Below are 15,485 nucleotides of genomic sequence, written 5' to 3' on the forward strand. Positions count from 1 at the left end.
GAGTGGCCCAGCCAGAGCCCAGACCTAAATCCTATTGAACATCTCTGGAGAGATCTGAAAATGACTGTACACCGTTGCTTCCCATCCAACCTGATAGAGCTTGGGAGGTACTGCAAAGAGGAATGGGCAAAAATTTCCAAAGACAGGTGTGCTAAGCTTGTGGCATCATATTCAAAAAGACTTGAGGTTGTAATTGCTGCCAAAGGTGCATCAAAAAAGTATTGAGCAAAGGCTGTGAATATTTTATTTTTAATAAATTTGCAACAAATCAAAAAATCTTGTTTCACTTTTTTTATTTTGAGGGTTTTATGTGTAGAATTTTGAGGGAATAAATGTATTTAATCCATTTTGGAATAAAAAGTGAAGCGCTACGAATACTTTATGGATACACTGTAGATTTTGTTGAAGATATTTAGAAGAAACCTAGAAATCGGTAACCGTTGAGATCAAAAAAGAAAAAGAAATACTATGGATGTTTAAAAAAATCTGTTAATAAGCAGTTATTAAACTATTATGTTTAGAAATGTTGAAAAAAAATATTTCCGTTAAACAGAAATTGGGGGAAAAAATATATAATTCTGTCTTGAACGGTAAGAGTAACACTGTACAATCACCCTGTAAATGCCTCATTAACTTATCAACTTTACAAACTCCATTAACTTTAACCATCATTCTTTTTCCAGTCCTGCACCCTTACCAATCTCATCCTGGATCTCCTCTGCAACATACGGCACCTTGTAGAGCAGAGACAGGCTCTGGTTCATCCTCTCCTCGATCACCCTCAGATGCGTCATCACCTAATAAACCCAAACGCATGCTGTTAATACAGAGCACTTGCACAAGGTGGCTTCATCCTGCAAGACAGAACAGGTCTGTGATTGTGTTAAAGGGCATGTAAGCGGTGGATGGATTACCGTAAATCACAATAGCACTAAAGCTTTGCGGTAATCTGAATGCATAATGGCGAGGAGATGAAGCTGACTGTGGCTTGTAAAAATGTGTTTGAGCAACCACGCCTGTTCCTTTTGTTGTCATCAAATGTGTGTGCAATGCTCAAAAACCAGCAACAGATGGCAATGACGGGCCTATGCAAATCTGAGGGCGAAAAAAAGCTCTAAAATGTCCTCATAGACCCTCCAGGCGTCCGTCTGGACCTCAGAAAGTTCCTGCACACTGTATTTAGCCGTCGCACTGTTGGTTTAGGAAGTAACACGGTTTATGTTGGACTGCCAGTCATACCTGGACTCAAAGTTAATCGAGAGAACCAAAACAGATTGGACTGCAGTTTTTACAAACGGAGGGTTATATAAAGCACAGCCCAGAGGCTAGAGACTTTTAGAAAACCTACAATAGCTGATGATTAAAACAAAAAAACTTACCATAACATTTGTGAACCTAAAAATCATACCGTTCAATGGGATGTCAAGTTTCAAAAATATTAGTTATAAAAAAATGCAAGTTAAACAATAAAATAAAATATTACTTCCATCATAAATATTCTTAAACATGTCCCAACCATACAGGTAAATGGATAGTAGCTAAGAAACTATGATGTGTTTTGCAATAAGTATGTGTCTTGTTCCTCCCTGCACAATATGTGAGGTATTTTCTGAGCATTTTGAACTTCTGTATCTTCTGTTAGAGCTGTGAACCTATACTGGTCTCACGGTTCGGTTACGATTAGTATTCAATTCAATTTAATTCAGCTTTATTTGTATAGTGCTTTTACAATGTAGATTGTGTCAAAGCAGCTTCACATAAATGGTCATAGTAACTGGAACAGTGTAGTTCAGTTTTTTAGTGTTTAAGTTCAGTTCAGTTTAGCTCAGTTCAGTGTGATTTAACCATTACTGAGAGTTCAAACACTGAAGAGCAAATTCATCGATGCGTAGCTCTACCAATCCTGAACCAGACTCAGTTGGGCACGACCATTTTAATTTCTCCGCTGGCCAAAAGTCTTGTGCAGAATTTCAGTCGCCGTGGTGGAGGCTGGAAGAAGGCCTCAGCGAAGCCATCGTATGCCATCGATTCGGTTCAATTCCATATCTCGGTGCATCATGGTGCTTTCCATACACAGTTTTATATTTTCTTCACAGCAGAATTCTTGTATTATAATGTATGAATATATTTATTTACTATTTGCAATGCAATTTTGTCATTTAATACAAACAGTCAGATATATAAACTGTACCTTTAAACAACTCAAGCATTTATAGCAATTACTATAAACAAATATAAATATCCAGCTCGCTTTCTTATCCTTGCCTACCAAGTTCTCTTACACCCCTTTGATTGTTCATACCCTCAACAAAAACGGCTGCGATTGGCTCTTGCGCGCTGTGCAAATAAAATTTTATTTTACTGTATTTAATTAAATTTTATTTGAATTTTTAATTAAATTTTATTTTCATTGTTTTTTATTTTATTTTATTTTACTATTTAATTTTATTTTATTTTATCTGGCTGTAATTAATTTTATTTAATTTATTTTATATGACTACTTAAATTAATTTACTTTTATTTAACTGTATTTAATTTAATTTCATAGTATTTTATTTCATTTTATTTTATTTTTCATTTTATTTTATTTTTCATTTCTTTTTATTTTAGTTCATTGTATTTTATTTTTTTGAATTGTATTTTATTTCATTTTTTTCACTTTATTTCCTTGTATTTTATTTCAATTCATTTATGTATTTTTGTTGTGCAAGTTAAAATTGGGAAAATCAATTAAAAATGGTTTAAGGTGTTAAATATCAACGATACCATATAATGATACAAAACTAAACTCAAATGATGTATCTATTATTATTAAAAGTAAGGCCTGAGCTCACAAGAACTAGCAATGAACAATATTCATATATAAATGAATCATATTTATAAATTAACATTAACAGAATCATTATATACACTAACAAACACATTTCTCATTGTTAGTTGATCAACTGATGAAACCTGCTTGTAAAATGATCCTAAAAAAAAACTCTTGAATCTATAGCCCCACAACTCGAAACCAGGAAGTTTGCCTCTAATTAACTCTGAAGTAAACAGGAACTGCCATCAGTGCGTAAACAGAAATGGTTGCAAATGTAGATTTGGTTTCCCATGATTCTCTGTTCTAAGCACACCTCTGGGGCTTTGCCACGTCCCGGCTCCCATGGCAAAAATCAAAAATAAGGACAGGGTCATGCCACTAAAATCCAATCAAATCACAAAGTGTGATGTTACACAAGAGCTGTACAATGATACTCTTTCACATGACATTGAAATAAAAGAATCCAGTGTGAAAGTCTTAGGCCACCTCCAGAATTGGTGGCCTAAAATTCATTAAACGCGGAGTATGTATGCCGCCACAAACCAAAATATAGGGGAAATATTTACACAATTTTAAAAAAGAACACAATATTTAGAACAAAACTACTTCTTTATGTAAAAGTTGGTGTATAATGTGATTTCCCTTGGCAACAATAACCGCCTTAATAAACCATGAATTTTTTATATAACCCCTCCTGTAATATTTAGCCTCATTCAGCACTTCCCAGAGTTCTTACTTAGATTTAGGCTATTGAATCTTTCGTTTTAGATTCATATGATTCCATACAGCCTCTATAATGTTTAGGTCTGGATTCTGGGCAGGCCATTTCATGACTGTCAGAGTTTCATCTGAAATAGCTGTGTGTTCAGGATCTTTATAGTTTACTTTTCAGTATTCACAATTCAAACAATATTGCCATTAGAGGAAATGCAGCTGCAAAGCAGGACAGAGTCCGTACCTGTATTTTTGGTTTGTATTCTAATATAGAGAACGAAAAATAATTATATACATTTGAAGTAAGAATTATTAGCCCACCTGAACAATTTTTATCCCAAATTTGTGTTTAATGGAAAGACTTTTTTTCTAAATATAATGGGCTCTATTTTAGCGATCTAGGCGAAAAGTGCATGGCACAAAAGCATTATGGGCATGTCCGAATTTTTAATTTTTTTTTAACAAGACAATACATCAAAGTATACAATAAAACATAGGAAAAATTACAGATTGTCTTATTTTTCTTATTTTTCCACTATCCTCTAAAAATAAAATAAATTAAATAAATGAATTAAACAAACATATCCTCTGAAAGAAAAAATAATAAATTAATACTAATAAATGAAAAATTAAATAAAAATTGAAAATAATTCTTTAAAAAAGATAATACTGATAAATGAGCAACTTTACGATAATTTTTGCTATTTTAAGGATGAAAAAATAAACTCTGCACTACGGCACATGGTCTAACTGGGTGCTGCAGAAGCAGGAGACCCGTCGACAGAACTTAAACCGTCTCCTCTTTCAATGAAGTCGCCGGTGTGTAAGCATTTTGGATTTCCAGTGAGTTATGTTGACAACGTTCTCGTTGTCGACAAAAAAAAACACAGTTTTGCAAGCTCTGCTATGTACGTATTACGTACGGTTCGTCCGATAGACAACACCGGCATCGCGATCCTCCGCCCGCCCCCGTTGCAAATCTGCTCGCGAAAAGTTCACACTCAGGCCCTGTTTACACTGTCTTTGTTTTTAAATAGCATTTTAAAACGACAACGATTTGACATCCACAGTGGCGTGTAGCATTTCTGAGCAGCCCTCCTTCCTCACTACCTCTGAAAATGCACATCACATGACCACACAGACACAGACGCATATGCAGCCATGCGCTCGAGACAGCAGGTCCAGGCAGTCAGAGGACTGCTTCAATCTTTCACTCACTTGTACTTAGTCATTTTAGCGAACACCTCAGATACTGTTAGCTGGTTCCTGTTGGTTGTGCGTCTTTTTTACCGACGCCATTATAACGACACAGATCACTGCCTATTCACGAGTCCCGCAGAAAAAGTGATTGACAGGTGGTAATTATGTGTGTTTCTTGCCTTTATTCATTTACTGTATGATTTGTTTATGGGTAAAACAAAGACCATGCAGGTCAGTTAGTTTAAAAGGTAGGCTACAAATAATTAATTGGTCATTAATTAATTAATTATTCATAATCGAAAATCGAATCGAACCTTTAGAATCGAAAATGTAGTCGAATCGAGGATTTGGAGGATCGTGACACCCTTAAATACAAATGCTCTAAAACTCTGTGAGAAAGGACGGAAGTATGTGATTTATTACGAAAGGGAAGCAGATACTGACTTGGGACTTCATCTGGGCAGCCTTCTCTGGGTCCACAGCCAGGACGTGCTGGTAGTGGCGGATAGTGTGCTGACGATCCTTATTCTCTGCACGCACGTATCTCTTCAGGGCCTGCAGGATACGATGAGGCTGCAGAGACAGAAAGAGAGCAGATGAAATGACAATAAAGCAGAGAAAATATCAGGTCAGGTGGTCATCTTATGAGCTGGCTGATCCGTAAATCAAAGAGCCCAAAGATCTGCTGCATAGAGAAGGATTAGTAGCGATGCTGACTCTGGATCCCTTCGCGCAAGTCATCTCAGAGGATTAAACTTTACATAGGTGCCTGATTCATATTAATATCTAAAGTAACTGAAGCCGCCCCCCTCCTGTTATAAGGTTTCAGCCGGGTAATGGAGGACAGGTAATCCGCCAAGTCGCAGAGGGGAAACACCACCATCGCCCATCTGAGACTTAAGGAATGGAAGTGTAATGTGGTAATTATGAAATGAGAACAATCCTTCAAGCAAGCGCTTATCTGCTGAACTTCTGCTCAGAGTGTGCATTTCTCACATGAGCGCACATGATCCACACTCATTTATATAGTGTCAATATGGAGCACTTAATCCAGATTTTAACATCCATCTCGAGTGAATGGATCACATGTGGTCAGTATAAATGCAATGCCACCTACACCTGGTATTAACAGGCATTACTAGGTAATGTGTCTCTTGCAAGCAACTATGACTGGATTTCAAAAGATAGTGCATGACATGACAAATCTGTTAAATGCATTTGGATATAGAGCCAGATCAGTCTCAGAAATCTAAAACTTACATTTACAAAATCTAAATTGTGAATTTAAAGCTGAATTTGTAAATACATCACACAATTTGTGAATTGACAAGTAAAAATCATAAATAATTTCACTAAATGAATTGAATTTGTGTATTTTTAAATTGTGTTTGGAACTTACGAATTGAATTTGTATATATATGAATCTTGTTTTGAATTTACAATTGGATTTGTGAGTTTATGAATCATGTTTTATAAATCGTGTTTTGAATTTATGAAAGAGATTAGTGTATTTTTGAATTGCGTTTTGAATTTACGAATTGGATGTGTATTTACGAATTATATTTTGAATTGACGAATTGAATTTGTGCGTTTATGAATTGTGTTTTGAACTTATGAATTGGATGTGTATTTACGAATAGTGTTTTGAATTGACGAATTGGATTTGTGTATTTCTGAATTGCGTTTTGAATTTACAAATTGGATTTGTGTATTTACGAATAGTGTTTTGAATATACAAGTTGCATTTGAGTATATCGTGTTTTGAATTTACAAAATAGATTTGTGTATTTTTTAAACTTACAAAGTGAATTTTGTAAATGTAAATTGTGTTGTGGATGTATTATATTTTGTAAATGTATTATTTTTGAGACTGATCTGGCTCTATATTAAGAGGACGATGAATTAAGTTATTTTTCTGTTATTAATTGACGTTATATATGCCATGGTGATCCAACTATCCTGATATCAAGACAAAAGTGGCTAAGTATAATCTTGTATTAATATTTTCCTTTTAGAATACATGTATTTAAATATATATATATATATATATATGTATATATATATATATATATATATATATATATATATATATATATATATATATATATATATATATATATATACACACAATACATTGAAAAAGCTACAGTAAGTCATGCAATAAACAATTATAAAAACAGGATAGCTGCAGACACTTTGTGACTGTGTGTCAAAGTCAAGAAGTCTCTTAAGAATTCTTAAGAAAAAAAGTTAATTGAGTTCAGGTTTTATGTCATTTGGGGACAATTTTATGACACATTTTATGAAAATACAATAATATTTCATGAAAAATATTTTAAACCCTTTTAAAAAACTCTTTGTGGCATTTATTATGAATATATTAGCCTTAAGGTTATTTATAGGCTAGTTTAGACCATATATGCATTTAAATCAAACATGTCAAACTCAGCTCCTGGAGGGTCTAGGCTCTGCACAGTTTAGTTCCAACCCTAACTAAACACACCTGATCAAAGTAAATGAGTCTATCAGTCGTGTTTGAAACCTACAGGTAAGTGTGTTGAAGCAGGATTGCAACTAAATTAAAGGCTATGGCCCTCCAGCAACTGGGTTTGACACCCCTGATTTAAAGGAACACTCCAATTTTTTGTAAATAGGTTCATTTGACAACTCCCCTAGAGATAAACAGTTAAGTCATGCCATTATTAAATCCATTTAGCCAATCTTTGGGTCCGGCAGGAGTACTTTTAGCTTAGCTTAGCTTAGCATAGATAATTGAATCCAATTAGACCATTAGCATCTTACTTAAAAAATATTTTAAATAAATTTGACCTTTTTCTATTTAAAGCTCGACTCTTCTGTAGTTACATTGTGTACTAAGAATTAGAGAAAAAGAAAAGTTGCTATTTTCTAGGTGGATATACCTAGGAACTATACTTTCATTCTAGCGTAATAATCAAACAACTTTGCTGCTGTAACATATTAATAACATTGCAGAGCAAATTTATAGCAGATTTAAACTGACCTCAAATACATTTTCATACTGACCAGATGTAAACAGCCCCTTAATGACCCTAATTCACTACCAAAAATAACTTTATAATCTCAGCTGTAACTAGGCTGGCATTATGTCACTGAGTGTGATCTTACTCGTGGTGGGTCAGCCTGCAGAGCGGCCAGGTAGTTCTCCAGGGCGAGGCGGCGGCGGTCGTTCAGCATGGCCTCCACCCGGGCGAGATGAGTCTCCACCAGCTGCTGCTTCTCACTGGCTGCCTCCTCCTCCAGAGACTCCACCATGGCCTGGAAGTGCTGCAGAGACAATAATAAAACCCCCATAAATAAACAGATACTTCCTGAACGAGATGTCCTCTGGCGTGGATGAGGATGTTTACCTGGATCAATGTCTGTCTCTCAGCTTTGGGTAGGTTTCTGGCCTGGCTCTCGGCCTCCTCCCATTCCTTCCTCACCTGGAGAGAGAAACACATATAAGGTCATGTCCACATGTGCACGGGTGTTTTTTTAAAGGGAGTTCTCCCTGAATTCGTTTTTTAAATCTCTGTCAATGTGAAAATGCAAAAATAAACTGTGCATAATAAGTGCACGCCGAACCAACAGGTGGCGATAAGGACACTTTTATACTAAGTTCACAGTAGTAATGCTGAAATGAAGTTTTCTGAACCAGCGAAGCGCTTGACTTAACTGTATCGGAAAAAGGTTTGTTACTCGAAGCTTTCTAAATCAGAGCTCGATGAGGACCTCTTCTGGTTAAAGTGTGGGAAAGCACTGTGTTAGAATAATGTCAAATGTTCACAACTGACCAACTCATCCATGTAGTAATACAACAACAGTTGCAAATACAACACACAATTTATGAATTGACAAGTAAAATTCATCAATAATTTCGTCAAATGAATTGGATTTGTGTATCTATGAATCGTGTTTTGAATTTACGATTTGGATTTGTGTATTTTAAAATCGTGTTTGAAACTTACGAATTGAATTTGTGTGTTTATAATTTGTGTTTTGAATTTACGAATTGGATTTGTGCGTTTATGAGTTTTGTTTTGAACTTACAAATCAGATTTGTGTAATTTTGAATTGCGTTTTGAATTTAAGAATTGGATTTGTGTATTTACGAATTGTTTTGAATTTAAAATTGGATTTAAGTGTTTATGAATCGTGTTTTAAAATTATGAATCAGATTTGTGTATTTCTGAATTGCGTTTTGTATTTACAAAATGGATTTGTGTATTTTTTAATCGTGTTTTAAACGTACTAATTGAATTCGTGTACATTATGGATTGCGTTTTGAATTGATGAACTATTTGTGTATTTAAGAATTGTGTTTTAGACTTACAAAGGGAATTTTGTAAATGTGAATTGTGTTGTGGATGTATTATATTTCGTAAATGTATTATTTTTGAAACTGATCTGGCTCTTTATTAAGGGGACGATGAATTAAAAGTTATTTTTCTGGTATTAATCGACGTTAAATATGCCATGGTGATACAACTATCCTGATATCATTTATCATCAAAACTATCCTGATATTATTTAGTTTTTTAACAATTCTCTGTCCACATGAAAATGCAAAAATAAACTGATGCATGTTAAGTGCACGCCGAACCAACAGGTGGCAATAAGGACACTTTTATATTGAGTTCTCAGTAGTAATGGTGAAATGAAGTTTTCTGAACCAGCGAAGCGCTTGACTTAATTGTATCTGAAAAGGTTTTGTTACTCGAAGCTTTCTAAATCAGAGCTCGATGAGGACCTCTTCTGGTTAAAGTGTGGGAAAGCACTGTTGCAATAATGTCAAATGTTCACAACTGACCAACTCATTCATGTAGTAATACAACAACAGTTGCAAATACAACACACAATTTATGAATTGACAAGTAAAATTCATCAATAATTTACAACAACAGTAATATAAACAAATTACTCAATTACTGTAGCTTATACAAATAAGGTACGTTACATTACACCACCGATGACTAGTCCAAGGTATTCAAAAGTATTTACATTAATCGTATTTCAACTGGTCCTTCACCCACTCACTCGGGACTCCTGCATGGGAGGTGAACGCTCTACGGAGGAGGCTATGAGAGAGATGCTTTCAGGCTGCACTCGCCATGCTGGCCTCCGTTAAACACTATACTACGATATGTAGTGGTTTTCTTTATAGGTAAGATAAAAAATATGCTAATACACTTTAGAATGGTTCAAAACCTTTTTACTATAAATTATTATTCTATTTTAGTTAAATTACTGGTGTGTGAAACCGGTTTAGTGCTTTGAAACAATAGAAATGTATGTAATTGACGCCTAATCTCTCGCTATACACTTTACTAACCCATGAGGGTGTTTAAACCTTTTAATCAAAATTGGAAGCAGTGGGAAGCTTCTGACGTCACTGATCACGTGATTATGGCAAAACCAATCAAGCTTCGGTACACTGCTTCACTGCGAGATGTATCGTTTTTTGATACATGCTTCGAAGCCTCGGCGCACTACGTCACATCACTAGTTCACAGCAAATGATGAATTAAGTACACTACCTGACAAAAGTCCTGTCGGCTATCCAAGTTTTAGGAACAACAAATAATAACTTGACTTCTAGTTGATCATTTGGTATCAGAAGTGGCTTTTATGAAAGGCAAAGGTCTCTAGATTACGCTTATTTTTCCAAAATTAAATATGATCATGCCTTGATTTTTAATTATTTAATTAGGACAGTAAGGTCTGACTTTACTTAGACAAAAGTCTTGTCACTTAACAGAATAATGTCCAGTATAGAATATAAAGTCATGCTGCAGTGGAAAAGTAATGATATTGTGTCTGACCCCATCATGAGCTTGGAGGACTGCATCCATACATTTCTGCAATGACTCAAATCACTTAATAAAGTCATCTGGAATGGCAATGAAAGCGTTCTTGCAGGACTCCCAGAGTTCATCAAGATTCTTTGGATTCTTCTTCAATGCCTCCTCCATCTTACCCCAGACATGCTCAATAATCTTTATGTCTGGTGACTGGGCTGGCCAATCCTGGAGCACCTTAACCTTCTTTGCTTTCAGGGACTTTGATGTGGAGGCTGAAGTATGAGGAGCGCTATCCTGCTGAAGAATTTGCCCTCTCCTCTGGTTTGTAATGCAATGGGCAGCACAAATGTCTTGACACCTTAGGCTGTTGATGTTGACATCCACTCTGCAGATCTCTCGCACGCCCCCACACTGAATGTAACCCCAAACCATGATTTTTCCTTTACCAAACTCGACTGATTTTAATGAGAATCTTGGGTCCGTGCGAGTTCTAATAGGTTTTCTGCAGTATTTGTTCATCTGAAAAATCGACCTTTTGCCACTTTTCCAAATGATCAGCTAGAAGTCAAGTTATTATTTCGAATCGACGACAAAACTTTTGTCAGGTAGTGTATATTTCATGAATAAATTTCATACAAGTCAATGCAAATGTGAGAAGAAAGGCGAATTACCATCCCAAGCTGTAAATGATGACACTCAAGGAGCTCAACCGAAATGTTTATCATTGGGGAGAATGGTCACCCTCCGTTCACACAGACATGAGCATATAAAAACCACATCTATCTCCTGAACAGTTCAGTTTTGTTGAATTTTGATAAGCAAATAAACTAAATAAATGTATTTTATTTTATATTCATAAATAATTGCTAAATGAGTTTAAATGTGGATACTAAAGTATGTTTAAATGGTATGAAAATATACATGCTGTATTAGAAAATCAATAGAAAAAGAAACAGGAAATAAAATATTTGATTTACTGTATGCATTACTCAAATCATTACCCATTTACTTGATTTTACTGCTTTAACATTTACCCAGTAGTTTTAACTGTACAAATGTTCACCAAAAAGATCATTTAAATAATAAATGTGTCAAATAAATTCATGTGATTCCATACTGTCTCTATAATATTCAGGTCTGGATTCTGGGCAGGCCATTTCATGAGTGTTTCACCAGATGATTTCACTGCAATAGTCGTGTGTTTAAGATCATTATTGTTTACTATATTGCCACTGAAAGAAATGCAGCTCCAAACCAGGACAGAGTCTCCAACATGTTTCACTAAAGGCCAAAAGCTCTCATTCTTCAGTTTTAAAAAAATTACAACTACAGCAAAAACTAACCTGTATATTTGGTTTGTGTTTTAATATAGAGAACGAATAATAACCATATACAGCTGAAGTCATAATTAATACCCCCCTCCCACCCGTATATTTTCCCCCAATTTCTGTTTAACATAATTTGGGAAATATAAAAGATATATATTCATAGGGGGATAACAATTTTGACGTTGCATGCAGAATATCCGAAAAATTAAAGTGACACTGCACTCACCCTCTCCATACGGTTGCGGTGTCTGATCTCGAGTTGCTCCTTGGCTTTCTGGAAGCGGCTGTGCTCTTTATCATCTGCTGGGGTCTCGAAGTACACATCCACATCATCTGTGGGCTGAGGGGTCGGCGGGACGGCTGAGGGAAAACAGAAAGAGAGTGATGATAAACACTGAAACTTGGATTCAAATATGAGCCAGGCTGCACTGTACTGCTCAAACTGACAACTCTTTCGTTACGTTTTAAAACAAATAACATAAAAAATGATAATTCAGTATAATGTAATCTTCTGAGAATTACCTGACCCCAGAGTTACACAAGCCGTTTATACAGATTAATGAAAGCTTAAAGCAATGTGCTTGCTACTTTTATACATTTTGTCTTATTAGTAAAATCACTTTTCTTTGATGTGTTCTTTGATTGCATTCTATCATCGTGATTCAATATTAATTTTAATTCAGCAATTTTTTTTTTTTTATTAGAAGCAAACTAATTCAAATAAAAAGTAACTTGCGTTACATTTAAAAATTCATTTTAACCCTTCTATACCGTTGGGGATGCTTTCATTACCAACAGTACTTAATTTAGCCACAACTTTCTCTGTTTCAGCAAATCGAATAATTTTTTGATAAAAAAAATCTTATTTTGACACACATTTTGGGAAAATGCTTAGAAATTTTTCAAAAATGTAAACACTCTGGGCAGATTGATTACCCTTTCATTATGTTCGGGGCTGATTTTGCCCAATTGACTTATATTGTATAGAGATTTTTAGATTGCAAATCTATGACACCATTTAATCATGCGTTCTTGATTGTTGCTGGTTTTCCCTGTTGGGGAGAGAGGTCAAAATACATTATTATTATTTTTTCTTACAGTTGATCATCAGTTGCAGTGCTAAAACAGCTTAGCTTCTGGACTTAATATAAGCCCATTGCCAATTCTACTCCTTAGCCTTTACCCTTACCTCTACCCCTCATTTTGTGCATTCATGTGAAGGCATAGGGGTGTCCCAAACCCCTTTAGCTTGAAGGCGTAGAGGTAGTGGGAAGGGCTCGATACCCCTTCAAACAAAGATTTTTCAGGACCACACTCGAAAGCAGGAGGTATTAACAAGTTCCCAGAATACACCATCTATAATAGCAGCATGTCTGCACACGGAATCTGGAGATGCATAAATTCGTTTGTCATTATTACAACAAACAAGCATATGTTTTAATATATTCTTAACCGTGTTCGAGTTTTACCGTCATGTTTTTTTAAAAATGTATGTATAATGATCTGTAATGCATAATAATAACTCCTGTATAGTAGTCCCACAACATACTTTCACATCTGACAACTGATGACACTCGAATCCCCTGTCAGAACAGTCTAGTGGCTGAGAAAGAGCTTTTTAAAGTGTCTGCTATTATGTTAATGTTGTTTTCGTGTGTTTACATAGATGAATATGGTCACGGTGTAAATGCACAGCACAATTGCGAGCTTATTGCCACATTATATCGTTATGACAACATCATATCATTCCCTTTGTCATTTCCTTTAAGATAAATGCTAAAAAAATAATGCAACTGGAATAGCTACAACAGTCGCTAAAGGGTATATGCCGAGCTAGTGTTTCTCCCATACTGATAAACTTTCGGTGACCTGTTATTGTGAACTTTTTTTCCATTTTATACAGTTGCTTTTACAGCATCGATGTTGTAATGTCATTAAAATACATTCAGTAAAATAAACTTTGGCATTCATTTAGTTGCTCAAGCGTAAAACGAGACAAAAAGCCGTTTACTCGAACGCGTTTATCAGAATCGGCAGGCTAGTGCAAAAGCTCCATTGAATATACTGGGGTAAAATAAATGCTCATATTATAAAGACACGGCGGGGGAATTTGTAATTTAATGCAGTGTTTATTGTACAATCTGAGACTCACTTTATATTGGATATCACTTAGCTAGTGGAAATCTCAGATTTTTAAAGTAAACAGACCTTAAACGGGCCGTTTTTTGCATTGGCATTCAGTTCGCCGGAAGCGCTTAACCGAGGTTACTGGCAAATAAAAAGTCCTATTAGCATGCTTTGGCATATACCCCATTGTGGATCTCATATAAAGTAAGCGCTCGCAATGACATTCTATGACGCGTGTATGGTGTTGTAGAGCTGTCCTTTTACTTAGGAGTAAAATCTTTCAAGAGCCAAGGTGAAGGAATAGAATTGGGGATGGGCCATAGTGTGTGTGTGTGTGTGTGTGTGTGTGTGTGTGTGTGTGTGTGTGTGTGTGTGTGTGTGTGTGTGTGTGTGTGTGTGTATATGCGCGTGTGTGGAGAGACCTTTTGCGCACTTACCTTGATATATTTGAGAGAATAAAAAAGCAGCTCAGCTCTTAGAACATAGTAAGTGTATTTATGCACACACAGACACTATACACTGCTGTTTATGAATCAAATCTTAAGGGATAATGCTGCCAATTGATGATCAACAGTAAAATAAAAAGTCTGATCTCCTCTCAACAAGGAAAAACATCAACAATCAATAACACATGATTATTTGGTCATGACTTTGCAATCAAAAAACACAGTTATAATGGAATTCAATGGGGCAAAAACCGCCCCGAACATAACGAAAGGGTAATCAATTTGAACAATACACAAGGGTTAAATAATATTACTTCATTTTTAAAAGTAATGCACTACGTTACTTGTAAAGAGAAAAGTAAAATTATTATGCATCTCAGGCATGTCCAAGCTCGGTCCTGGAGGGCCGGTGTCCTGCAAAGTTTAGTTCCAACCCCAATCAGACACACCTGGGCTAGCTAATCAAGCTCTAACTAGAAACATCCATGAAGGTGTGTTGAGGCAAGTTGGAGCTCAAATCTGCAGGACACCGGCCCTCCAGGACTAAGTTTGGACACCCCTGATGTATTTTGTGTTACTAGCAATGCAGTTTATGAGGCACATTTCAAGGGCACTTTATCTAAAAAAGCAAGCAGACATTAAGTGTGCTCAGTGGCATTTGAAACAGAGCTATAGAGACACATTTTAAAAACATACAGAAACACACACACAGACAGATAGACAGACAGATCAGCAGAGGCGGAGCAGCTGACAAAAACAAGATCAGACCCAAGCGGAGAATAACTTTTTCCACAGAGAGCCGCGACTCTGGAGATGGCTTTGTAATTCCCATGATTCTGAGAGTATCAGACAGTCCTTCATTCCCAATTCCTTTCATCCCGTCCTCTGGATAGCTCTCTTCTGACAGAACTGCTCTTCTTAGCATTTATCTTAGGAGATATGCGCATCTCTGCACGCTATGATCAAGACGTGAGCTTAAAAATCAGCTTTCTTTAGTGTATGGATGACAAGAGCGACTTGATTACCCACGAGG

The 15,485-nt window shown here is 35.8% G+C and overlaps 1 protein-coding gene across 8 annotated transcripts in view; it reads right to left on the bottom strand.

Moving 5' to 3' along the window:
* Positions 1-15,485, bottom strand: part of aplp2 (amyloid beta (A4) precursor-like protein 2) — a 165,027-nt gene that overhangs the window by 34,406 nt on the left and 115,136 nt on the right. For all 8 annotated transcript variants that reach the window (XM_073929590.1, XM_068214839.2, XM_073929589.1 and 5 more), the window contains 5 exon segments: positions 12,106-12,239; positions 8,119-8,193; positions 7,877-8,035; positions 5,174-5,302; positions 698-797 (listed from right to left, as the gene is read on the bottom strand). In XM_073929590.1, coding sequence (XP_073785691.1) covers positions 698-797; positions 5,174-5,302; positions 7,877-8,035; positions 8,119-8,193; positions 12,106-12,239 — 597 coding nt within the window.

This window comes from Danio rerio, chromosome 18 (genome assembly GCF_049306965.1).
Source record: "Danio rerio strain Tuebingen ecotype United States chromosome 18, GRCz12tu, whole genome shotgun sequence".
Classification (NCBI taxonomy): Eukaryota; Metazoa; Chordata; class Actinopteri; order Cypriniformes; family Danionidae; genus Danio; species Danio rerio.